Source organism: Rhinoderma darwinii, chromosome 2 (genome assembly GCF_050947455.1).
Source record: "Rhinoderma darwinii isolate aRhiDar2 chromosome 2, aRhiDar2.hap1, whole genome shotgun sequence".
Lineage (NCBI taxonomy): Eukaryota > Metazoa > Chordata > Amphibia > Anura > Rhinodermatidae > Rhinoderma > Rhinoderma darwinii.
Window position 1 is genome coordinate 241106907 of NC_134688.1, and position 27348 is coordinate 241134254.

The following is a 27348-nucleotide window of genomic DNA, read 5'->3' on the forward strand; positions in this document are numbered from 1 at the left end:
TTCTGGTTAGGGACTCGCAAGGCACTGGGGACCCTTGACGTTGGGTTGCGAGCTTTGCGTATTTTGGCCAAAATAACAACTAATACCCCATGTTTCATGGATATTTCTTACTACGTATACTACACTTTTTTTCAGGACGCAGCCGGGTCTTATATGCTGGGAGGGCATGATGTGCTGGCGTTTGGTTTGGAATGCAGAGCAGCCCGCTTTAGCTAACACTAGCGGCGTTACAAATGGGCTGTTATTCGGCAAGATACGCCATGCCTGACGACCAGCACATTATCCCTCCACGTATTACACATAGTACTGACACCCCATGTACTATTCACAGCACTGACCCCTATTCATCACATTTATTTATTTATTTATTTTTATTACATTATTACACAGTTCTGACACTTTCATACATACATATTTATTTTTTACCATCCATTCACACCCTAGCACTACACTGACACTCAATTATCGCACACCTTTGAGCACTTAGTTCGCCACTCCCCTCAAGACTAGTGGGAGGGGCTATCACTATTTAATGCACACTCCTTCTGCAGCATTCTTTGACCCGTCTGCGTCCTGATGGGAACGGGTTTTCACCCACCCACCTACCTAGTAAGTATGGCCTTTTTTGTGGTTTTGATGATATCTATGTCCCATTTTTTCTGTTTGTGTTTTTAATTCAGGCCGTCATTGCCTGCAAAGGATTCTCCACAAAGTATTAATAAAAATTGTTTATTTATGGTAATGTCAATTTGTCCAATTACTTTTGAGCCCCTGAAATGAGGGGGCTGGGTAGAATAATGGTTGCAATTCCTAAACGTTTCACAGGATATTTTTGTTCAACCCCTTGAATTAAATCTGAAAGTCTACACTTCAATTGCATCTAAGTTGTTTAATTTCAAATCCAATGTGGTGGCAGCAGAGCCCAAATCATGAAGATTGTGTCACTGTCCAAATAATTCTGGACCTAACTATATATACTAGTATATGTAATAATTTTTTCTTTAAATATTGTTATACATATGAAGGTTTCCACGGCAATTTATATTTGCTGCCAATAATTTATGTATTTGAAATATATTCCGCTAAAGTGCTTACCAGTAAAGTACAATGAGTAAATGTGTCCTAAAAGCTCTTGGGTGACAGAAAAAAAAAGCTGGCACACTTTTTGAGGCTGACACATGACACACTATTGAACTTTGCCTTTCAAAGAGGAATTACAGGGTTGTCGTTGGGGCGCAGCGTGTTAGTCTCAGTTGAACTACCTATTTATCAATGTCTTATGACATTTTGTCTCACCGAAGTGGAAAACAGTCAACACGCAGGTCAGACATGGCGCAGAGCTTGTGTCTGTGTTATAACAAGGAATGTAAAAATGATGACATTTTAATAAAGCAAATATCGCAATATTTGTTCAAGTTAATGACCATTTTTACATAGAGACAGACCTTAAATAAAAAAAAGGTCAATTAAATTTTACATTAAGGTCTGTGACAAAATGTATACATGTACCATTGACGCAACAATACATTTATTTCCACAGTGATGTAAAATGAAATATTACAAGATAAGCAATTGCAGAGCGCGGCCATCCCTTCGTGCATCATCTCGGCAAAATTACAGGGTTAAGCAGCTGCTTTGAAAAAAGAAGTGCTGTGTTTCCTTCCAGCACTGCTCAAAGGTGCTGACCAAGTAGGTGTAAATACATCTGTCTTTTGCCATTTGTACTAATGCATGCCTCCTACACTTCTCAGCACACAGCAGATGGTCTCTGTCCTGTCGAAAAATTACAGTGTACAGACTTCCATTGCTATGTGTTTCTAGAAATATGGGGGCAGATGTTAAATATGTTAAGCACATGCTTTGCCCCCTGGAGGTTTAAGTTAAGGCTGCCGTCTCAATTTGGCTATCTTATGCATGCCAGGATTCATGGTTCTTAGGCGTTTCTTTTAAATCTCTCCAAATAGATCATGTCTTGATATTAAGCTTCATTACAGCAGCCACAAAGTATTTCATCAAGTAGCCTTTACTAATATGTGTTTTACAAAACAAACACATTTAGGGCTTTACACTTGTTTATTAATTGTGTTCTCACTCGCGTCCCATTTTTGCTTCTTCTTGCATATCGATAATAATGTATAGTATAAACAGATGCTTTTTTTTTTTAGCGACAATTAGGTAGGACTACATTAACGTCGCATATACATTTGGCATATTAAGTGTTTTTTTTGCATAGAAGTGTTAGAAAATTAGGAATAGTCATTGTTGTTATTCAAATGTGACAGAATTTTTTTGGTTTAAAAAAGTGAAAACAAAACAATAAATTTGATTTCATTTTAAGTACAGATAAAGGACTACCTACAAAAATGTCACAAATGTTGTATCCACAGCCATTTACACATACTAACCACATAAAAGAACAGACATGGTTTGTTTATAGACATGGAGATGAATAATAACATGTTATCCCTCCAAACTGGTTGCTACTGAAATATAATTCTATTCCAAAATAAAGGGGGTTCCAAAGGGGGAGTCAATTTATAATACTGTTGACCCTCATGGGAACTACCAGGATTAGAGAGTTCCAGCAACTCCTGGAATTGGCTAAGGAGCATACAGCTCTTAAAAACCATGCCAGATTAGAGAGATTTCCAGATTGACAATTCACAAAGGTTCAAGATTTATTTCCGTACTGTGGCACATATATCCAGTGATGACTAATTTGTTCCATCAACAACTCATCATCTCAGTGATACTGACATGGTCCAGACCTATGACTATATAATGGTTAGTAAGAAAATAATGAGGTAAAGAAAATTCTACCTAGATACATGTTTCTTAAAAGCAATATATAAAAAGAGGACAAGATATAATCTGAGAGGTTCTCTGGGATTTTTTGATATTTAGCCCTCTTATTTATGAAGCATAAGAAGGCTTTATATGGGCTTGTGTTTAAAAACCTCCCTCTCTACAATGCTCGCTGATCTGAGCGCCGCTGCATGTAAACATTGCAGGAGCGGTGCCCAGGTCTGGACGTGCCCCCACCTCACGCTATATGCAATGTACAGGACACACGTACATTGTATACAAAGTGGGCCCCAATGCAACCGTGTCCCAAACCGGCAGTATCTGACATGGCTGGGGGCAAGCTTTCTCTGCAATGTATGGCAGTTTACAAGTAGTGTTTCTCAGGTCATCGGGGGCTGCAAGGAGGGTAATTGGAAAGCTCTTTTCTTCTTCATGAGTAATAGGGTTAAATAAATAAAAAGATCCCATAGAACCTTATAAACAGTTAACTATTACTGTATTCTACTACTGTCATCTGTAGAAATGTAAGGAATGAACATTTCAAGTCATACATCTAGTCATTTCACTTAGTTTTCCATTATTTGTCCACACCATCAGACTAAAATATTTTTGGACAACGTGTTGTAATCCACTATCGTCCATCTGGCCCAGCTTATTATTTCCTTCATCACATTTATGCTTGGCTCCTAAAATTCCTATCATGTGAAATTCCTCCACTCCTCATAGGTGACTTCAGAACTTCAATCTCCTCTCTTTCTTTCTTGTCTTAGTTTTGCCGCAGTAAACAACAACCAAACACTAAAATGCCCCTTCAATTATATAGTCCCTTTTTGTAGCTTCAGGAGTTGTAGGCGATAACCTTGGCACCACTCAAACCCACTACACACTACAAATACTCTAGGACTTCCGAATGTCAATGAAGCAAATATTCCTCATAAGCAGATTTCCTTCAATGTTGCTTAATTCACAGAAACAGAACTGCTTTACTTTCCTCAACAATTCTAGATGCATCTGTGAGACAAAGACCACCCTTTAGATGTCCTGATGTTAGCGCCTATAACATTGCCTCCTTCTTCTTAAAGGACTAGATTTATAAAACCATTCAGTACAATCTTTTAGATCCACCAAGTAGCCTGTTTCAGCCTGTAACAGATGAAGTGTAATCACCTGTCCGCTCAATCCAATCCCCCACAGTTTGCTCAAGTTATGTCACCAGTTATTTCTACCTATTTGACATTTACCCATTCTTCTTTTAAGCTTGATTTGGTTACATCACTCTTCAAGAAACTTACACTTGACCCATCATCCACTGCCTTTTTCTAAAAATCCCTCTACATTTCTGGAATGCCTGATGTACACGCATGCGGTCAACTATTTCTCTCCTAACTCTATAATGAACTCCCTTAACTCCTTTACGACATACCATGTACTAGTACGTGGTAGCCGTTAAGGAAAAGTAGGGAGCGGGCTCACGGACTGAGCTCGCTCCATATTCAGCGGGTGATGGCTGTGTTATACAGCCAACATCTCACTTCAACGGGAGGAATCAAAGATCACTTTGATTCCGCCCGTTTAACACCATTAATGCTGCGGTCAATTGCGAACGCAGAATTTAAATTGTTAGGATAAGGGGGGCGCCCACTCCAACACGGCATCGCAGCCCACCCCACGACGGGATCGGCCAGTGACATTGGTTGTTATGGCAGCCTGGGGGCCTAATGAAGGCCCCCAGGTCTGCGATCTTTGTACTCCTTTGAAGCCCTGCAGTTAAACAGTTAAATAAAGATTTTATAATGTTCCAAAAAAAATTATTAAAAGTTCAAAAAAAAACCCTTTTCCCATTTTTTTTCCTAGAGCAATGTTAAAAAAAAGTTAACATAACTGGTATCGCCGAGTCTGTAAAAGTCCAGACTATCACAATATAGCATTGCTTAACCCGCTTGGTGAACGACGTAAAAAAAATATATAAAACATGCAAATTGCTGTTTTTGGTCACCTTAGCTCTCCAAGAAAAATAAATAAAAAGTGATCAAAAGTGACATGTCCCCCAAAATGGTATCGGTGAAAACGACAGCTCGCCCTGCAAAATTTAAGCTGTCACACCGCTAAATTGATGGAAAAATAAAAAAGTTATGGCTTTCAGAAGATGATGACACAAAAATTTTTTTTTTTAGCAAATTGTTTTATTTTTTTAAAAGTGGTAAAATATAGAACAAAACATATAAATTGGGTATCGCCGTAATCTTATCAACCTGTAGAATAAGGTGAATATGTCGTTTTTACCGCCTCATGGACGCTGTAAAAACAAAACCCCGCAAAAAATAGTGTAATCGCTGTTTTTTGCCCATTTCACCCCACAAATAATTTTTTGCAGATTCCCAGTACATTATTCAGTACAATAAATGGTGCCATGAAAAACTATAACTTCTCCCGCAAAAAAATAAGCCCTCATATGGCTATGTCGACGAAGAAATAGAAAAGTTATAGCTTTTGGAAGGTGGGGAGAAAAATTGGCCTGGTCTTTAAGGGGTTAAAATCCGACTTTTATAAATTACATTCCACTAAAAAAGCCCAAATCAAAGTTTCTAATGATCTTTTAAAAGTCAAGCCTAAAAAAATTGTTAATACTTCTGGATTTATTTTTAAATGGGCCTGACGTCATAAGTGGATGCTGGTTGCCACGCAGCCAGTGGTTTGTAGCAGGGAGCCCTGGCCACAAGGAGAAGGACAATGCTGGAGCAAGGGGTGGTGCATTTAGTTGCTTAGCAACCAGACACGAACACCAGCTGGAGGGACAAAACATTTTAACTTCCCCTCTCTGTCAGGAGTTCTTCAGGGCCAACTTTGACAGTCTCAGTTCAACACATTATCATTAGATTGGGTTTAAAGGGTTATCCAGGATGTGATTTTTTTTATTAGGGGCTGGAAATTAAATAAATCAACCAAAGAAGCAATACTTACCTATCCTTGTCCCTGGTGATCCAGAACTGTCGCTCCGGCGGCACTCCCGGTGGTTGTTTACATGCACGTAGCATGTAACCACTGCAGTCAATCAGAGGGCTCATTGGTCATATGTTGTATTTCTGGCATTATGCCAGAAATACGATTTGCCACCAGTGAGCCCTGCTGAGCCCTCTGATTGGCTGCAGCGGTTACATGCTACGTGCATGTAAACAACCACAGGGCGTGCCGCCGGAGCGACAGCGCTGGATCACCGTGGGAAAGGATAAGTAAGTATTGCTTTTTTTGTTTATTTATTTGATTTCCAGCCCCTGATAAAAAAAACATTTCACATCCTGTATAGCCCCTTTGCTGATGACACATAGATGTATATTTCCATTAAAAAAAGTCTCATACGTTCCTAAAAAACACTCGTGATTGTCTGTTGGCTGTAACTTTTGAAGAGGCAGAAGCGAATTGATAAAGGAAGGAAGATTCAGGAGAAAATAGAGGAGAAACTGGAGAAAACTGAAAAAAAAATATCTTACAAAAAAAGCTACAAAAGTTAAAAAAAAAAGTAAAACATAATTATTAATGACTATTACTAATTGCTCCGAGTTATTTGGAACTCACAATAAATATTTGATCACTCTTAGTGATCATAGAAAATGGAAAAAACTATATAAAAATAATAAAACTTGTTAAAAAGATTATAATTATTACTAGGTTTATTTTACCAAGTCGAGTAATTAAAATGTACTAATTATTACTGGTCCTTCTTTTCAATATTTGATAACTAATGAAGAACGGTATGCTTCCTTTTTCTTCCTAGTTGAGTCATTTATATCTGATCCTAATTTCATATTTGATCTTTGTTAGTGCTAAGTATTAGGCTGGGTTCGCATTGTATGCCTTTGATGCGATTTTTGAAATACTGGAAAGAAAAATGCATCTAAAAAATGCATGTTTCTTTTTTTCAAATACCCATGCATTTTACGGTAAATTTCAAACCAGATTAAAGTTGCAACGCTTTGCAAAAACACATTGGTATTTAAAAATGTGGTAACTAATACTGATATATTCTACCTTGGTCATAATTTCAAATTTCATATTAGTGCTAATTATTATTGATCCTTACATATTTCTACCTTATTGGGCTGAGCTATTTGTTGTGTGTATATATTACTCTGCAATTTAACAATTCTGATATATGTGGACTGAGATCCAGCACCTCAATATCCAAAAATAAGATCGTCAGTTTAAGAAAAAAAAAGAGTCTATTCTCCATGGCATTATTGAACGTTTCATACATACAATAAGGGAATGTAAACCCCAGCAATTTGTGCGAGATCTGTAGGAGTTTAAGGGAAACAGGGCTTACACTTTTCTAAACAAACACCGTTCCAGAGATGGAGATATGGAAATTTCTTCATCACAAGCAGAGGGCTTTGATATAGAGGAAGAAACAATTAATTCTGAAAGGGGCCATAACAGGGGATCAAGGGGAAGGGAAAGGTTTGCAAGAAGGGGACCTAACTATTGAGGGCATGAAATACCCAATAATATTGCTTATTTTAGCCCCACCCACAACACTGGGCACTTACCAACTCAGGAATCGAAATCTGACAAACAAGCCTAGCCCCCAAAATAAAAAACAAAATTAAAACCATCAACCTGTCCTCACAAGTATGAACACATGAAGAAACACCTTCCTCAATAAAGGTCTTTCATTTGTCTCAACAGAACGTTTTGATCCTTTCATTTGAATCAAAGTTCTGGCCCTTTTTAGCAGGAAGCTCCAGTGGTACAAATACTACACATTCCAAGACAGGAGAATATGTCTAGAATACAATATTGAAATTAGTGATTTGCCCACCTTGAGAGCTTTAATGCAGCTTCTTGATGAGTGGGGAGAATATAGATGTGTAGGCCCTTTCGCATCTCTAAAGACATACAGCATCCATATGCCTCCTCGTATGGATAACCCCAATGTAGAAATTTTTAGGAAACTTGTAAATCAGCTATATAACTATAAAGCCCTCTGACAAAGAGGGCAATATAGTAAAAATGAGCTCAGAAAAATATAGGGACCTATGCTTGGGCAGGTTATCTGACCCTATATTTTATCAAAGATTGGATAAGAATCCGGCACAGGCCTTCCTCTCAACTCTTCAGAATTTACTAAATAAAGCCCTTACAGAGAAATCCATTGACAAAAATGTGTACGACTTTCTTCTACCAGCACATCCGGTGGTGCCAACATTCTACGCACTTCCAAAAGTGCATAAGGGCTTGACACCCATTAAGGCCAGACCTATTGTATCAGGGGAAGGTAGTATAAATCAAAATATAGGGACCTATGTAGATAAGATCCTACGCCCTTTCGAACAGTCTCTGCTCTCTTATATCAGAGACACTGCCGACATCATACTAAGGTTGGAGGGTATTTGGATGGAAGAAACAATGGTTCCAGCATCAATCAATGTAGAAGCATTATACAGCTCAATTAACCACCATCTAGAATTAAAGCTGTTTCCAGTTTCCTTGAAACAAGCCATACATCATTGGGTGCTCACAACCAATTTGTGTTGGTTTTTCTAGAGTTTAATCTAACAGAATTTTCCTTTTTAATGGCCATTACTACCACCAGCTCAGGGGCACCGCGATGGGGAGTCCCTGTACACCCACATATGAACATCTGCTCCTGGGCTGGTGGGAGGCCAATATTGTGTTGGCGGAGAGGATCAGTTGGTGGCAAGGATTCATTTGCCTCTGACTGAGATTCATTGATGATATTTTTATATTGTGGTCAGGAACACAACAGGAGTCTCAGAATTTGTTACAAAACTCTATGATAACCCTTTAGGATTAAGGTTCAAATCTGAGTCAAACAAAAACTCACTGGCTTTTTAATATGTACTCATAAAACGTTACCTAATGAGATATATAACCGCTGAAATCTTCCGCAAAGTAACTAAAACAAACAGCCTCCTGATCTGAGAGAATGCCCATCTCTTTTTAATTAAAAAAGGAATACTGAGGGGACAATACCTCCATGTCAGGAAGAACTGTTCGAAGATTAAAACCTTTATCAACAAATCAAAATATTTTTACGATAGGTTCCAAGAAAGGGGATACAATGAAGCATTCAGTGGGGCCATCAATAACAGCAGAAACAAACTTTTAATACCAAAGGAGTAAGAGACAAATCAGGCTAATTTGTGTCTTGCTTGAGAAAGGTACTGTTGTACTGAAACGTTTTAATTAAATTTAATTGAATTAAAGCTGTCTGTTTTTTGGAAGTGCTGCCCCCCTGTCTATTTTTCGATTGCCCAGTATTGAGGACAGTGGACCTGGTCCTATTGAGGCGTGCACCCAATTGTGGTCCGGTGCTGTGGAATTTTTCTTGTTTGTACTATAATGAGGCCCATACTGATGTGAGAAGGATACTTGACAAATATTGTCGTATTCTTTTGGAGGATTAAGACCTAAGGATGGTACAGTACCTGGGACCAAACTAGAGATTATCTATAGACGGGGAGCTGGGATGTTTAGTTGTGGTTGATGTCTCACTTGTGACCAAATGGTGTCAAAAATAATGATATAAAACCAAAAATATGATATAAAGGATTATATTAATTGCAAGTTGAGTGGTATAGTATACTCAGCTAAGTGCACCTGCCCCCTCGACTATGATTGGAATACGAAATGTGAGTTACACCATCGGTTCAGGGACCATGTTAATGACATCCTTAAAAAGAGAGAAACATCAATCTCCCGACACATACATGCAGTTCAAAATGGGGATTAAAAATCTTTAAGTTCATGGGCATCCAGTTGATTTCCCCAAATCCCAATGGTGATAATTGAATAAAAGAATCTTGCATGCAGAGTGAAGATAGATTCACAAATTGAAATCGGTCATACTAGATGGGCTGAACGAGTAACTGAGCCACAAATTGAAATTGGTCACACTAGATGGGCTGAACGAGTAACTGAGCTTTGGCTGCTTTCTGTGACTAGCATTCTAGATATGAATTCACCCGTGCTTCTGTCAATCTATAAACTTTTTGTAGGAGAGGGATTTATGTTTCACCTTCCTCCTACTCCCCCCACCCTTGTTTTATCATGGATAGTGCAATTTGAACTTTAGAACAAAAGATGAATTGGAAATATACCATCTACAGTGCATTCAGAAAGTCTTCGGACCCTTTCAATTTATTTACATTTTGTTATGTTAAGGCCTTGTGATAACATGACAAAATATATACGTTTTTCCCCATATTTCTGCACTCAATACCCCATAATGACAAAGTGAAAACAGAATTTTTGAACTTTTTGAAAATAAATTAAAAATGAAAAATGCCAATTTAGCATGGACATAAGTATTGAGACACTTTGCTATGATGCTTGAAATTTAGCTCTGGGGGCCTCCCATTTCTCCAGATCATCTTTGAAATGTTTCTACACCTTGATTGGAGTCCACCTATGCTAAATTCATTTGATTGGACATGATTTGGAAAGACACACCCCTGTCTATACAAGGTCCCACAACTGACAATGCATATCAGAGCAAAAACTAAGCAATGAGAAGAAAAAAACTGCCTGTAGAGCTCAGAGACAGGATTATGTGGAGGCACAGATCTGGAGAAGGGTACAAAAAAATGTCTGCTGCAGTGAAAGTTCCCAAGAGCACAGTGGCCTCCATAATTCTTAAATGGTTGAAGATTGGAACAACCAGGACTCTTCCTAGAGCTGGCCGCCCCACCAAACAGAGTAATCTGGGGGGAAGTGCCTTGGTAAGAGAGGTAACCAAGAATCCAATGGTCACTCTGGGTGAGCTCCAAAGATCCTGTGTGCAGATGGGAGAAACTTCCAGAAAGTCAATCATCACTGCATCACTTCCAATCTGAGCTTTATGAAGCCTCTCCTCAGTAAAAGACATGTGAAAGCCTGCCTGGAACTTGCAAGAAAGCACCTAAAGGACTCTCAGACTGTGAGAAAAAGATTCTGTGGTCTGATGAAACCAAGATTGAACTTTTTGGCCTCAATTCTAAGCGTCATGTGTGGAAGAAACCAGGCAGCACTCATCACCTGTCCAATACCATCCCTACAATGAAACATCGTAATGTGGGTGTGTTTGTCAGCGCCTGGGACAGGGAAACTGGTCAGGGTTGTGGGAAAGATGAATGGAGCAAAGTACAGAGATATTCTTAATGAAAACCTGATCCAGAGTGCTCTGGACCACAGACTGGGCCAAAGGGTCACATTTCCAGCAATACAATGACCCTTAGCACACAGCCAAGACAACACAGGAGTAGCTTAGAGACAACTCTGTAAATATCCTTGAGTGTCCCAGCCAGAGCCCTGACTTGAACCTAACTGAATATCTCTGGAGAGACCTGAAAATGGTTGTCCACTGACGGTCTCCATCCAACCTGACAGAGAATGAGAGGATCTGCAGAGAAGAATGGCAGAAAATTCCCAAATCCAGGTGAGTAAACCTTGTGGCATCATACCCAAGAAGACTGGAGACTGTTATCGCTGCAAAAAGTGTTTCAATTAAGTACTGAGTAAAGGGTCTGAATACTTATGTCAATGCAATATTTTAGTTTTTCCTTTTCAATAAATTAGCAAAGATTACTAACATTCTGTTTTCACTTTGTCATTATGCGTTATTGAGTGCAGAATGATGGGAAAAAACATAATTTTTTTTATTTTAGCACAAGATAACAAAATGTGAAAAAATGGAAAGGGTCTGAAGACTTTCTGAATGCATTGTTTAGTGTGAGGCATGATAAACAGGATAAAATTATCGAGAGTATGTGGGGGAATATGTGTAGATTCAGAATACTAAACACGCTTTGCCCATGAATCCCCACGAGTTTGCATACAGTTTTAGGTGTCTATGATCTAATATATACAAAATCACTAGCATGGAGAAGCGCAGGAAAGGTTTTATGGTAACAGGATGCCACGCCAGGCTGTAAAGGCGCAGTCACCTGGGAAGAGATAGTAACATCAGGACATGCCCCTGCTCTCTGAATGGTGTTCGAGCGCTGCCGAGCCTCCACAAGTAAGCGTTACCTTCACCTTATAAGAAAGACGCTGATAACAAATGGCCACTGCCGTTTGAAATGTTGAACGAATCCACACTGCATTGTTATGTCTCCCTGATGAGTCAGTGTCTGGTGAAACACATTGCAGCAGGAGCAGCCTAGGGACAGCCAGTCAGGGTAGGGCATATGGTTCCAGTATGGTCACGGGTCGCTTTTTTCAGGGCGGTTATTCCGCTATGACCAGTGTTAGGGGGAGAATACCAATGTGCCATATGGTTTCATATGTCCTAAACAATATGATACTTAGCAAAAGTTGTATCCTCTCAGTATCCAAACACCTGCAAATGCCCGCTCTGCTGGTATGGGCAAAGAAGAAAAATATAAGCTAAATATTTTCTATGACAGTAAGCTATTTTTATAGCTGTGATTTTTTTGTTTTATCGTTTGATCCTAGAAATGTAAAGTTATATTTTAGCCTTACCTTTATTGTATTTGCTTGATTAGGAAAAATATAGGTAGTGGCAAATAATCGCATCACTAACTGGAGTCATTTTCATAAACTTTTTGCATGAACATGAAGTCTAGAAGTGATGCCATGCCTTACCACAGTCCCAATTTATACAACCATGCTCTTTATCTTCATGACCACACCCACAAATATTGCGCAAACCGAATAGTCACGCCGCTAACAACCTCTTCAGTCATTAAAACCCTGCCACTTATTTTCTTTAGGATGACATTCCTGATTAAAACAAACCAATTCTTCGTATCAGTTGATAACCTATTGGCATGTCATGCGAAATCCCATATAGTCCTATCAAGTCATTTTATAATTTTTCCACATGAAATAGATAAATAATAAAGATGAAGAGACATACACACAGCATTAATAAAAAAAAAAAGGGCTAAAATCTCTTCGTTAAAAATAAAAAGGTGTTTGTTATTCATTTTGAATTATCCCTGTGCGACCTTCCAGCCCCAAATATAAGAGCGTGCTTGGTTACAGTTAGGCCACGAGACGTGAAAGTAATTAAGCTACGCTGCCAAAGCTTAATAGGAGGAGGAACATGCTGCTCCTATACATGCAAAGTGTTCTCATCATGTGGTCATCTAGGTTCCCAGTGTGTGAGCTCAGAGCAACTTGGAAGTTTAAGCCATCCAAACAGGATATATGCCTTGTGAAAATCCTTTATTCACATCAGTTTCCTGACAGATGTAGGAGAGAAATGGAAATATTTCATATCCAATTCTAAGGCTGAACCAGTATTAAGGGGAAAACGGCTCAACTTTAAACTGAAAACGAATGATATTTTGGCTCTGGCAATAGACTACTTACTGATCGTGTGGAAAATGATTATTATATTTGCTGTTTGTCTGTAACACATATATTTATAGTTACCAATCTTGGCCAGTCTCTGCTTGGCCTGTTGTAGAAGACATATGGATTGGATGAATTTCAATAAGTCTGATGTGGTCAGACACGAGTATTCAAATAAATTATTTCTCTGTTTGTCTCATTCAAGCCCTAGTGTTTCACCTCTTCCACTTTCCCAATACATTTTTCATAAAAAGAGAGGGCAGCCAGGATGCTAAAGGTTGACACATTGCCACATGAAAGACAGACATGCACATGAATGAAGGCGCTGAGAACTGAAGTCTTGTTTGGTGGATCCATGACCTCAGAATCACTAAGATAACTTTTTGCCTTGATGTTGCACAGACATAGTAAGTATCACTTGACCTCTCTTGTATACATATCAGGCACATCCTGTTCTTTCTTTGGCTAATATTAAGAATACACCTACACGTACCGGTATTGCTGCAGAAAATGTCCGCAGCAAATCCGGAGGAAAACGAAGGGATATCCGCAGCGGCAAATTCCACCAAATCGTGCAGATTTTGGTGCAAATTTGCATGCGGATTTATCGCAGTGGATCGGCTAAAATAAAAAAAATTGCATACTCCCAATCTTTTGCAGCTCCCCTGGTAACGCTAGCATTGGTCCCCTGCCGGTCTCCGCAACCTGGCCTCCAGTGACGACGTGTCAAGACGTGAGAACTGCAGCCTGTGATTGGATACAGAGACCAATGGAATACAAGGCTATCGTTACCAGGGGAGGGACAAATAATTTGGTAGGTGATTATATTATTTTTACATTTTAAAATTTGCTTTTGTTTTACACAAATGGCTGCAGGATAACCCGCAGCAAAATCTACAACAGAAAACCCTCAGATTTAATTGCATGTATTTTTATGTGTTTTTTCTCCTCACATAAATAATCATTCTTTATTGATGAATTACTGACAATATATGTGAAGCAACTACAACTTTTAAGTAATGCAGGAGTTGTTTGACTGCGTGAACCACCCTCTATTTGGGACTTTTTAATGCTGGTTGTGGTGCTGAATATCTCTTATTAAGAATATGGCACAACTACAAACCTGACAAGAGAAGGCTGCACACCAAGACTCACAGACTGGGCAAGGAGGGCATCAATCAGAGATTCAACAAAGACACCAGCCATGACACTGGAGGAGCAACAAAGATCCACAGCGGAGATGGAAGTATCAGTCAACAGGACAATTATAAGCGTACACTCCACAGAGTGGGGCTTTAGGCTAGGGCAACAGCGCGACTTTGGCCCTAAACATCTTATGCATCTAAAGATCGCTGTGCCGCCATGTGTACCATGAGTATTGTAAGTGGCCGGCAAGTTGCCGCAACCGTCGCAAGGAATCCAAACTTTTTTGTCTGTCATGTTGAGGTTGTGGCAACTTGCAGGTTGCAACACACCCATATTTTCTTATAATGCATTGTATGAAGTGCAGCACAGCAATCTTTGGACGCTTGACCTGTGTTGCTGCTAAAATCGCAGTGTAGTCCTAGCCTAACGGAATATTGGCCAGAAAAAAATCATTGCTTAAAGAAAAACATAAGAAAACACGTTTTTAGTTTGCCAACCAGAGCTGGCAGACTTGCCCAAATACATGAAAGTAGGTTCTCTGGTCAGATGAGACTAAAATGGAACTTTTTTACCATCATGGGAAACGCTATGTGTGGTGCAAACACAACACTTCTTATTATCACAAGTACACTAGTCCCACAGTTAAGCGTGGTGGTAGAAAACATTTAAATGCCTTGGAATGACCAAGTCAAAGCCTTAAATCCAAGAATGTGTGGCATGACTTGAAGACTGCTGTACACCAACGTAACCCATGTAACTTGCGGAAGTTGGAGCAGTTTGCCTGGAAGAAAGGGCAAAATTCCCAGTGTCTAGAAGTGATAAGATAATAGAGACATACAGCAAGGGACTTATATCTGTAATTGCAGCAAAAGGTGGATCCACAAAGTATTGACTCTCAGGGGGTGAATACTTATGCACATAAAGTTCTCTATTTTTTTTGTCTAAATTATTTTTTGTGTCACAGTAAAACATATTATGCACCTTCAAAGTGGTAGGCATATTGTGTAAATCATATGGTACAAAACTGCCGAAAAATCTATTCAAGGTTGTAATGCTGCAAAACAGGGAGGGGTGGAATCAAGGGGGTGAATACTTTCGCAAGGTACTGTATTAATGTTCCAATATTTATAACTGTAAATTAAAACCAGTACCAGGCCTATGTTTGCAATCATAATAATAATCATACTGTATATAAAACACAAATAAAAACCTATTTATTTCCTGCTCTACCACCGAGTCCTGATTGACCATATGAAGAATGTATTTGAAAATGCTAAAAACATATCACCGTATACTAAAATGAAATGCAAAAAAAATAAAATTATATGAAAAACCCACTTGAAATGGGTCACAAGCAATTCACAAATGTTCCACGTATCAATGAATGGTGTCTCAGCTCTGCATGTTAATCACGCCATCATTTTGCACCCTCGGGAGATAGCTTCGTGTTGTGATTGGCTTCTGTCGTGACTATGTAGCCCTGTGCAGACATTAAACAGTGCACACAAAACAAGCTGCAGGCATGGATTGCAGTGAAACAGAAATAGTGCCAAAGGGCTCAGCTACTAGTCACAAATCTGTGTTGCCAATGTAAATAAAGTGTCAAATCTAAACAAGGCAAAACAAGTGATACATTTTCATAATGCGAAATCACTGGGAAATTTTAGTGGAATATTAGTAATTTACTGTTAATTTTTCATCAGTTATTAATATAGATATCTGTAGTTTAGTCACTAAGAAAAATAGACGTAGCCCACAGGCCACATTATATGTGGTTTCTAGCTTTATTAAAAATGTATATTTAATGCTATTATTATGTATAGTACAATAGATTGAATCTTATGACTTCCATGTGTGGTTTCACTAATACTGTGGCTAGTGGCTAGCACTTGCTTATTCTTACTATATAAAAGTAGGGATGTTATTACTGTTACATGTATGCAAAATAGCTCTCCCTCAGAAGGAAGAAAACTGTCTCTCTAGTGCCACCTATAGGTGAATAACCTGTAAATCAATATCCGACCCTTTATAAAGTCATGTTTCACGGCTCTATAGAGGGTCGGACATTGACTTATAGGGTAGTCACCTATAAAGGGCACTAAAGAGAGTGTTATCTCTTCTGCATACTTCATTTCCAGGGAGCATTGCCTTTAAGACTCCCTACCAGCTGGATCTCCATAAGGAGGGTCAGTACCTTCCAAGTACTGTTATATATTAATGACAATATTCCCACTTGTATTAATAAGGTTAGACATGTTACTGGTTATAAAATTATTGCTTAGCAGATTAGCACTCATACTACAACTACTGATCATATTGTCCTTGTGTGGGCACATTGAATGGTATGCTATAAATTAAAAATTACAATAGCAGGCATAAGATTACTGTTGAAGTTTATCTTTTTTTTTTTTTTTTTTTGCGCTCACTTCTCGCATTGTGTAATCAGAGCATATCTGGCTTAATGGGGAAGTATCCTTGTCACAATATGTGCAATTCGCTATTAGTTTAATATGTAGGACATTACCATCAAAACTATGCACTACTTATATAGTGCACAGCAATACTGATACTAAATTATAATCTAACGTCCGTAACTGGTAAACTACTTATTTCAGAAATCCATGTAATCCAAATTTTGCGTAAATATTTTGGTTAATATTTATACCCTTCCTGAAATATTATTTATTCCAAAGCCTCACTCAGTTAAGAGTTAAAAGAGAGGCAATTTTATAACGGTTTCTATCACAAAGATGAAAATCTAAAAGTCCAAATCTAATACGAACAAAACATATATTTTCTAAGAACGTTATAATGACTCTATTAATGATAATTCCTTTTTTATTATGTCTGATATCTAGAAGCTTGAAGTAAAAAAAAAAACATGCTACTGCTGGGATGAAGTCAAATTCCATTCTTTTAGAAACAGTCATAAGGCCTATTTAACAGCAGTATTGATATATACTGTAGGTAAATGATAGCAGTTCAGTGGGCAAATAATTGTTAAAGTAAAAAAAAATTTTTACAATTTGAATCCTCTTGTAATTACGGTAAAAGGTTAAATAATCAATATTATAAATGAAAGGAAAGATGAATGAGACACCAATGCTTACCCTGTGCGTTTTGTGATAGTTCCCAGTGTCATTGGCTGCTTTATTTGAACAAGTGGCAGCACCACTGTCAAACTGGGAAGTGGTGACAGACGTGGATTTCCTGGGTTGTTGTTGGTGAAATTATTGTAGTTTTCTTGACTGTTAAGTTTGCCTGTCAATAGGAAATAATAAAAAATTATATGTGCTGCAAAATAGAGTAAAAAAAAAAAAGTTTGAAAGTTATTGTGAAAAGGACATATTCAAAAAATCCCTATAAATGAAAGTCTATAAATCTTTAAGCCATCTCATAGTTTAAGAAATACATTGGAAGTTGTTTTGACTGCATGGGTAGAAAATAATTGCAGTAAGGGATTTCATTCCAGAACATTCAATAGTATAGTAGTAAATATATTAAATGAAAAAACAGTATCAGACCTTCATTTGCTGCTTGGTATTGATAGATCTTTCTTAATCCAATTTGATAAAGAATGACAAATACATAGTGCATAACTATATTAAATAAATATATATATATATATATATATATATATATATATATATATATGTATATATACTGTATATATACATATGTATCGTTCATGGCCACGGACCGCCATTCCTACTCACCGCTGAGCGGCCATGGATCTGTGAGTGCTGGCCGGCATCTCCTTCCTAGGAGACGCCTAGGAGACTCACTTCTGCTCCGCTCGGCACTGTTCCGTAGGGTGCGCATGCACGCTCATGCCTGGCTTCAACAGCCAGCACGCACACATGAATTATATCTTTAATTAGCCCCAATCACTCTGGACTATTCAAGGGGCCCTGCCCCTTCACTCCCTGCCTGAGCGTTGTTAGGATTTCCCATGTTAGTCTTTGCAAATGGTCCCTCAGTGTTATCCTGTTCTCAGTGTTCCCGTGCCCTGCTACCTGTATCCTGTATCCCGTGCCGTGCGTTGTTCCTGAGCCTGTCTAGTGGTGGAGTCGTGTCCTGCTGCTCCTACTGCCATCCGCCACATCTGGCACAACCTGCTGCACCTGCTGTCTTCTGCCAAGTCTGGCGTAACCTGCCACATCCAGCCCCATCCATGCTAAAGCCTCTGCCACTGTCTGGACTATTCAGATACCCTTGTGCTGGACTTTATATTGATTGGGTGCTCTGTTGTTTTGGCCAGCTGCCTCCCTGCTACGGCGGTGTAGTCTAGTGGGTCCACATACTCACAGACCGTGACAACATATATATATATATATACTTTTTTGTCTTTTAAGTTTATACTGTATTTTTACTCAATATTAGCAAAGTAAAACTTGGCACATATGCCATTTTTTTCCTCTGATAAAACAAATGTTCTGAATTATGCTGAACAATTAAATTCATTGCTATAATTGGCAAGATCAGAACGATTTTTTCCAAGAATACTTCCAAAAGTAGCAAAACATCAAAACAATACCACACTTGCATAGGAAATGGTGGCGTGATTCCATTGTAGAAACTATGATAATCTCTCAAAATAATGTTTGAGAAGTCAAAATAACATATAACCATGTCACTAGAGTCTGTGCCAATAATTCCTGCTTAATAGTGGCACAACTTATAATATCATTGCATTTTTGTCTAGATATTGCTCCAATAGATAGAGGGTCTGTCAATACATTATATACATCTAGATTAATTGCTACAATTGTACTGAATCTCCCAGAATCAGAATAATACATTTTAGGAAATTATAACCTGATTTCACATATAACGGTGGGAGATGACAGTAATGCAATAAAGGCTTTGTAAACTTTTCTTATTTCGTCTTATTCTTATTTTCTTATTTTTTAATAAATATCTTATTCATTTTGATCAACTTTTGAATTGGTTTTTATTAAAAAAAAAGTTTACTTTTTGAGATACAGCTTCTATGTCTGCTGTATACAAAGATGTATTTTGAGGTCCATGTTGAATCCGTCAGGTAAGCGGGACTGACGGCTTCTGTGAGTGCCAGTCCTGCGTATCTCTGACACACAGGATCCAGCAATTATCGATCACGTCATAGCCTTTAATGTTCATTAGGTAACATATATGCAGATTATTGGAAGAAACGCTTGTTATTTCTTGTATTGTCTAAAATATTAGAGCATCTGTGGCCAGCTTATTCACACCTGGATTTTTAGGATTGCTGGCAAACTAGGTCCCTAATATAAAGTACAACAAGTAATAAAACAATACAGATAAGTGCTTCTATAGAAATGGCAAGGACAGAATTCAAGACACAGAAGAGCTGCATTTGAACTAACCTTTCATTGAAAAGAAAACAGCATTACGAACAAGCGGAGATTGATGGTTTTGATTAGAGAGGATTATTTCATGATTTAAATGCCATGAATAAAATCTGTTTTCCAAACAGTCTAACAGTGTTTAACCTTTTGAGCACTAAACATGGATGCTGCTCATCTCAAGAACTCTTGCTCTAGCTATTGTAAGCCACTCACAACCTTTCAGCCCCCAGACAGAAGAGGAAATGAGCTACAAATTACACAGGCTAGAGGGAAAGAAAAGCACGGAGAAGAAAGAAACGGGGAAATTGTGAAAGAGAAAGACCTGAATGAGACTGTTTGTAACAAAATCAAAGTGCTTTAAATAGTCAAGAAACAGTGAGTTAAAGAGTTTAGATCATTAACTAGTTTTCAGGTTTCCAATAATGCCATGAGACGTTGGCTTTTGTCCTTAATCAAAAAAGGAGACATATTGGGAATTAGGTTCTTAAATAACCGATGCATTCTTCAGTACATATTACAGAAATCCCAGGCCTGATCCGCACAATCCTGGCTTCAAGAGGGTTCTTAAAATTTCAAAACAGCTACACCCCCAGCACAGCCACCTTTTTACAAGGAAGAATAACAGCATAGAAATGAATTTCTCACAGGAAGCTGCCTGAAATACCATAATGGTACTTGAAATGGAAAGAAAACAGCCAAAGGAAGAAGGCAGGAAAAATCTCATAATGAATTTAGGGCTGCAAGAACTAAATGTTTCTGTACTTCTTTATAAGAAAAAAACAGTAGGATTGTATATATTTCTATAAAAAGTGATAACATATAATAAAGATACAAACTATATAGAAAGATATGCACATGGGACCAAACAGAGATAAAAGAGACAGAGTTCATGCTCCAGTAAGACAAATGTATATGAAACATGTTGTAGCTGAATAATTACTCTTTAAATACCCGAGTGTTAGTCCATATTACGTACAAATAAGTATGTGTAACGCTTAAGAAAACACACATAAAGTGTCTAAATTCCCAAGTAAAACTTTAACCATTGTAATAATTATGGCATGTTGACATTACACTTAGTTGTTAATGATTTAGGCCCAGGTGAAAGTTTAATGGTTTTCACAGAGCTTGTCTGCAGCGCTTCTAAAGGATTCATTTGTCCCACAAGACACAGGAGCAAAGTAAATAGTGAGTGCTGCACATGACAGAGGACGACAGCGGACAGAAATTCTTTTCAAATTACAACAATTCTGCAATTACTCGTATAACCGGAGGATGATTGCAGGTAATTGCGATGGTTACACTGTTATTAGAATGTACTACAGGAAATCACAGGAAATTTGCTAGCCCACAGAAAGTTTATTTCAGGTAAAAAGGAGTTTTTATATTTGCAAAAAAAAAATCTGCAAGTGGAGTAGATAATGCATGTCTTTTTGCCAGGTGCACAGAAGGCTGGAAGTATAATTTTTTACTACAGTTTAAGAAAAAGCCATAGGATAAATATGGGCAAGCTTAAGAATCTGAGCGACTTTGACAAGGGCCAAATATGATGGTTAGATATTCCAAAACAAAAAAAGTCTTGTGGGGTGTTCCCGGTATACAGTGGTTAATTTCTACAAAAAGTGGAATAACAACTGGTGAACTGGCGACATGATCATGGGCGCCCAAGGCTTATTGATGCATGTGGAGAATGAAGGTTAGCCCGTCTGGTCCGATTCCACAAAAGAGCTACTGTAGCACAAATTTCAGAAAAAGTTAATACTGGCTATGATAGAAAGAAGTCAGAACGCGCAGTGCATCACAGTTGGCTGCGTTTGGGGCTTTGTTGCCACAGACCGTTCAGAGTGCCCATTATAATTTCTGAAAGTGCCTACAATTCAGCAGGATAATGCGCCCTGCCACACTGCAAAATTTGGTTAGAGGAACATGACAAAGAGTTCAAAGTGGTGACTTGGTCTCAAAAATTCTATGTCTTAGTGCCAGATACCTTCAGAGACCTTGTGGAGGCCATGCTTTGATGGGTCACAGCTGTTGGTGGCTTGATGGGGATCAACACAATATTAGGCAGGTGGTTTTAATGTTAAGGTTGATCTGTGCATGTATATATATATATATATATATATATATATATATATATATATATATATTTATAATATACACAAAGTTTTTGCAAAATGCATAATATCATTGCTTGCTTTTAATAGTAGTAAGAGAAAGAAATCCAGGATTTGCATATTAATCAGATGAATACTATACATGAAATGTCTAGTATTCATAATATTATATTCGTGAAAGAAGCTTTAGTAGCCTATTGGTGGCCCTATAAAAGTGTTTTTTATTGATTTTTATCCCCATCGAGTTAGCAAGTAACGCACAAATATTTATATTAGCTTCTCGGTTGTAGGGCTGAGAAGCCGATCTATGAAGAGCAAACCACTCCTATTTTCTGTATGCAGGTACAACAACACTGTAAATACAGTATGTCAAATGTTCAACATATAGAAGTAAAAAATTAGGAAGTACGAAGAAAACTTTTACGACTTGTTCATTTTGACAATTAAAAAAACGTGAAGTAACAAATATAAGTAGTAAGACAATCATTGAGATCGATAATTGATATCTTTGCAGAATGATACATGGTGCCTTCGGTTTGAACTCAACAAACATGTTAGACTTGACCAATAAAAATAAAACCTCCTGATTCATATGTTTTTTTCTCCGAGAACATAATCCAATAGTATCTGACAGCCCAATGTACTTTAAACTGGCAGTGGATCTCAATCTCCGGATCTGTCAGCAGCAATATCATGCATATGGCGGGGATGATCAAACAACACAACTGATATCTAATGGAAGCAGCAACTTCTTCTTTCCAAACTGACCCCCTAAGCAGTCATTTTTTATTTTATCTGGACTGTAACTGCTTTGAAGTAGAGCAACATTTGCCATTCAAGCGCACAATATTTGCTTGGTAAGAAAAATTATTTTGAAAACAAATTATAATAGGACGAGTGTTTCAAAAAATTCATAAAAAATTAGCGTTTCAACCTTGTCAGTGTTTGTTTATTTCTAAGCAGGAAATCAACGCTTCTGCCAACATACTGTACATTATCACATCGTCTGCCAGGCTTCTTTTACATATGGTGTGCAGTAAGGATTACGGTTAATGCTTGAAATGCGGCACACTCTATTTTCTTCACTCTAAGTCTAATCCAACAGGAACATATGTTAAAAACTGGATCATTTAAATAACAGAAATTCTTCTTTTATGGTGTAAAATTGCTTAGTATATAATCCTTATTTTATTTTATAACAACTGATGGATTATTGTAAAATTTATGACATCCGTCTAAAAAAAACAAAACTAAAAAAAACAGCAGCAAATCAGGAATTATAATGTTAATACACATTTCTTTTTTGAATGGTTTCCCACCAACATGACTCAGGAGCATGTAGGCCCACATTCTTATAGAAAGTGAAGGGAAACCAAATAAGTATTTATATTGTATATAGCCCATGAAGAAAACAGGCCTCTCTTCCAAGTGCTAAAGTGTCTTCTTCTGTCATTCCCAGGGACCATGAAGATTCTGGGTGGGGACCTTCACTCGGTGCTATTCCTATTAGAAGACAGGAAAAACCCTGTGCCACTCTACCCTCCTACTTTAGCTACAGATCACCCTGTTTCTTAGAACTGATGGTGTGTGTGCACGCTTGATGTTTCCTGTACCTGATGGCACTGAAAACATCCAATTTCTGCAAGCCCATCAGGCATGGTCCAACAAAGATACTTTGGTGAGTGAACCACTGTATCTTCATGGTCAAAACCAGAATTCCAGCAATAGTCATACCTGACCACTTTCCAGTATTGTTAACCTCAGGGTCTCTGAATTCATCTGGAGATTTCCCTCTTTTTAAATACTAACGACACCTTTGTTTAAGGCCGAATTCAGACGATCGAATGCAAACTCGGACGTGAAAAACTCTAGTTTTTCACGTCCAAGTTGCACCCGTGCGGGACCCATTTTCACAGATCCCTCACAGACTTAAGTCTATCGAGGGATCCGTAAAAACAGAAGAAAATAGTACATGTTCTATTTTTCAACGGACCCTTCACATGGTCCGTTAAAACAACGGCTGTGTGGACGGCCCCATTAAAACACATGCGTCCGTGTGACGACCGTTGTTTTAACGGCCGTCACATGGACGTATACAACGTTCATGTGAATAAGCCCCAACTCTGAAGAGGATGGTTGGTGAAATTTAAATCAAATAATAGTGAGCACAGATCTGAATATTAGGTGAGAGCTAAAGTTGTGCTAAGAGGCAAACCAACAGTACATCTGATCACATTGGAAACTAGCATTTAGTGAGTGACAAACATCACCCTTTTAGGGTCTCCACCTGTGGAACACAAAGTAGGCTAGAACAAAAGACACAGGTCCATGAAGTTCAACCTTTCTTAATCAATTACACGTCATTTATTGCCTGGTTAATTATAACCCTCAATGCCATTTGTCAGTAAATAATCATCTAGCCCTTTTTAAATGCTGACATAGTATCTGCCATCACACCCCCTTGGGAGTAGGGCATTCCATAGTTTGACTACTCTAACTGTAAAGAACCCTTTCCCATATTGATGTCTTAAATGTCTTTTCTCCACACGTAATGAATGTCTCCTGGTCCTTTGTAAACTCCTTGGAAAGGATAAATGATGTGTAAGTTCTTTGTATTGAACACACATGTAAATGAGATCACCTATAAGAAACCTTTTTTCCAAGCTGAACAAGACTGATTTTACCAGCTTCTTTTTATCAGGGAAACCTCTCATCTCATTTAATAATCTTGCCACCCGCCTTTGAACCCTCTCCAGCTCTCCTATATTCTTTTTAAAATGTGGAGCCCAAAACTGAATCCCATATTATAGATGTGGTCAAAATTAGAGATGTATTACAGAGCGTAGAATGAAGCAGAATTGTTCTGCTTTGCAGATTGCCTTGTGCAGACAAGAGAAAGTTCCAACCAGCTCACATTCCAGCATTATGTGACCCCCTGCGGCTACACGCTCAAACCTCAAGCAAATTAATAACCTCCTGTGAGATTTTATTTGAGAACCTTTTATAAAAGCTTCTTGATGTTTCCAATGTAGCACATAAAATAACTACCAAAACTTGGCAAAGACCATCCACACCAGCGGTCTCAAGCATGCGTCCCCTGAGGCTGTCATCTGCAGCCCGCGAAACCGCAGGAAGAGGAGAGAGCATTTGGAAGGAGGATCGCTCCTTCATGACGTCAGTCCTCCGGCGATGCGAATGCATTGGTGAGCCCGCGGGGAGATGATAGAGCGGTTGGAAGGAGGAACGCTCCTTCATGACGTCAGTCCTCCCGCACTGTGAACGCATTGGTGAGCAGTGGTCTGACAGTCCCATGTAGTGGAAACCCCCTGTAGTAGCACCCCACTTTTGACAGCGCTACACACCCCGGTCGAGGAGGGAGTCTCAATAGAGCTACCTACATGGAGGGGGAGTGTGGCGCTGCCAGCAGGGTGGGGTGTGTTGGGCCCATTCTACAGTAAAGGAATCCCAGGCCAGTGCATCGGCATGCTCTGGCTTGGGATTCCACTCCTATAGGGGGGATGTGGTACTATCTATAGGGTTTGTGGCACTATCTACAGAGGACAGTGCGGCACTACAGAGGGCACTGTGGCACTATCCACAGAGGGTACTGTGACACTATCTACAGAGCACAGTGTGTGGCAGTATCTACACAGGGCAGTGTGTGGCATTATCTACAGAGGGCAGGGTGTGGCATCTACAGAGCGCAGTGTGTGGCATTATCTACACAGGGCAGTGTGTGGCACTATCTACAGAGGGCAGGGTGTGGCATCTACAGAGCGCAGTGTGTGGCATTATCTACAAAGGGCAGTGTGTGGCATTATCTACAGAGGGCAGTGTGGCACTACAGAGGGCACTGTGGCATTATCTACAGAGTGCACTGTGACACTATCTACAGAGGGCAGGGTGTGGCATTATCTACAGAGGGCAGTGTGTGACACTATCTACATAGGGCTGTGTGTGGCATTATCTACAGAGGGCAGTGTGTGGCATTATCTACAGAGGGCAGTGTGTGGTATTATCTACAGAGGGTAGTGTGTGGCATTATCTACAGAGGGCAGTGTGTGGCATTATCTACAGAGGGCAATGTGGCACTATCTACAGAGGGCACTGTGACCATATCTATGGAGGGCACTGTTGCAGCATCTACAGAGGGCACTGTGGCAGCATCTACAGAGGGCACTGTGGCATTATCTGCTAGTGGGTGTGTGGCAGTATCTACAGAGGACACTGTGGCATTATCTAGGGGTGTGCGGCATTATCTACAGAGGGCACTGTGGCAGTATCTACAGAGGGCTGGCTGGGGATAGTGGACAAAATAAAAAGGAGGGGTGATTCTGCACTTTTTTTAAGAGGTCTTTACAAATACAACAACAATGAGGATACTCTGTAAGTAGGGTCGGAACCTTTCCTACTGAACAAAGAGACATAGCAGGGATTTCCCTAAGCTGATGTATAGAATAGACATAATAATCTTGTATCAATTGGTGGACACCAACAAGTTTACACCAAAAAGTAAATCTTGATGGACATCAACAAGTGAAAAATTTGTGTGGCTTTTCAATTCTGACAAATCTCCCTAATTTTTGTATTTGAGAAATTGTTTTTTGTATTTGAGACATTTTTGTATTTGAGCAGAGTCTTAGTACAAAAGACACTTGCTTTTACCTGTGCAAAATAGGTGACAATACTGCACCCACAGCCAAACTATGTATGAAAGCAGCTTTTAGGTTCTCAAAAGATCTGTGGCCTACACTCACAACTATCTTACAGTGATCACCCTCTTCCCACCCCTTTCCAATATCCACAAAGGCCACCAGCTACAGGCCTGTGCTATCTAGTTAATACAGAACGTTTTCTAATTCTCCCTTACACAGTAATATTAATACCTTAAATCAATTAATTTGTTATAATCAATGCAATTGCAATGATGGAAATATATGGTGTTTAAAATCTGTTCTCCAATGAGTCATTATCTATTTCACTACTGAGATACATTGCATCAATAACCAGGAATAAAATTATAGTTGCACTTTTTTTATACTACATTTTGTAGTTATTATTTCACAAAAGGACCTCGGAATATAATTGACATTTTACCTTTACAAGAAAATACATTTCAACTTTCAACCCGCTCTTCATTTTGCTCCCAATAAATGCAGCCACTCAATGACATTGGTTGTCTATAATGGCATGGAAAATGTCTTGTAATAAAGATATATCTTAATGGTGGTCTCTAAACTGGATAGACATGGTACTCAGGAAATACATTCTGTTAAAAGGTTTATTAGGCATAAATGACGGTCGTTTTTCCAGAGACTCTTTTCTACCGTCTGCAATAGCTGGATAAACCCTGTGGGAAGTTGTGATTGTTCTTCGTCTATTGACTGAATGAGCAATCAATACATAGACAGCAATCCCACATCCCTATGACGGCAAACCTCACCCAAAGCAAATTAAGCTTACAGGATTTACACCAGCAGCATTAAGTTCGCTCTCTGTTAGTCTAGTGAAGTACACAGCAGAAATGGACAAATTGTCTAAGAGAGAAATGTTCCGAGGCAATTCTTGCATGGTTTAGTGACTCAACACAAATGTCCCTAGTAGGGTGAAACAGT

The 27348-nt window shown here is 38.8% G+C and overlaps 1 protein-coding gene across 5 annotated transcripts in view; it reads right to left on the reverse strand.

Annotated features, from left to right (window-relative positions):
• Nucleotides 1-27348, reverse strand: part of BCAS3 (BCAS3 microtubule associated cell migration factor) — a 1147652-nt gene that overhangs the window by 643144 nt on the left and 477160 nt on the right. For all 5 annotated transcript variants that reach the window (XM_075852996.1, XM_075852997.1, XM_075852998.1 and 2 more), the window contains exon 16: nt 17379-17529. In XM_075852996.1, coding sequence (XP_075709111.1) covers nt 17379-17529 — 151 coding nt within the window. The remainder of the gene's footprint in view (nt 1-17378; nt 17530-27348) is intronic.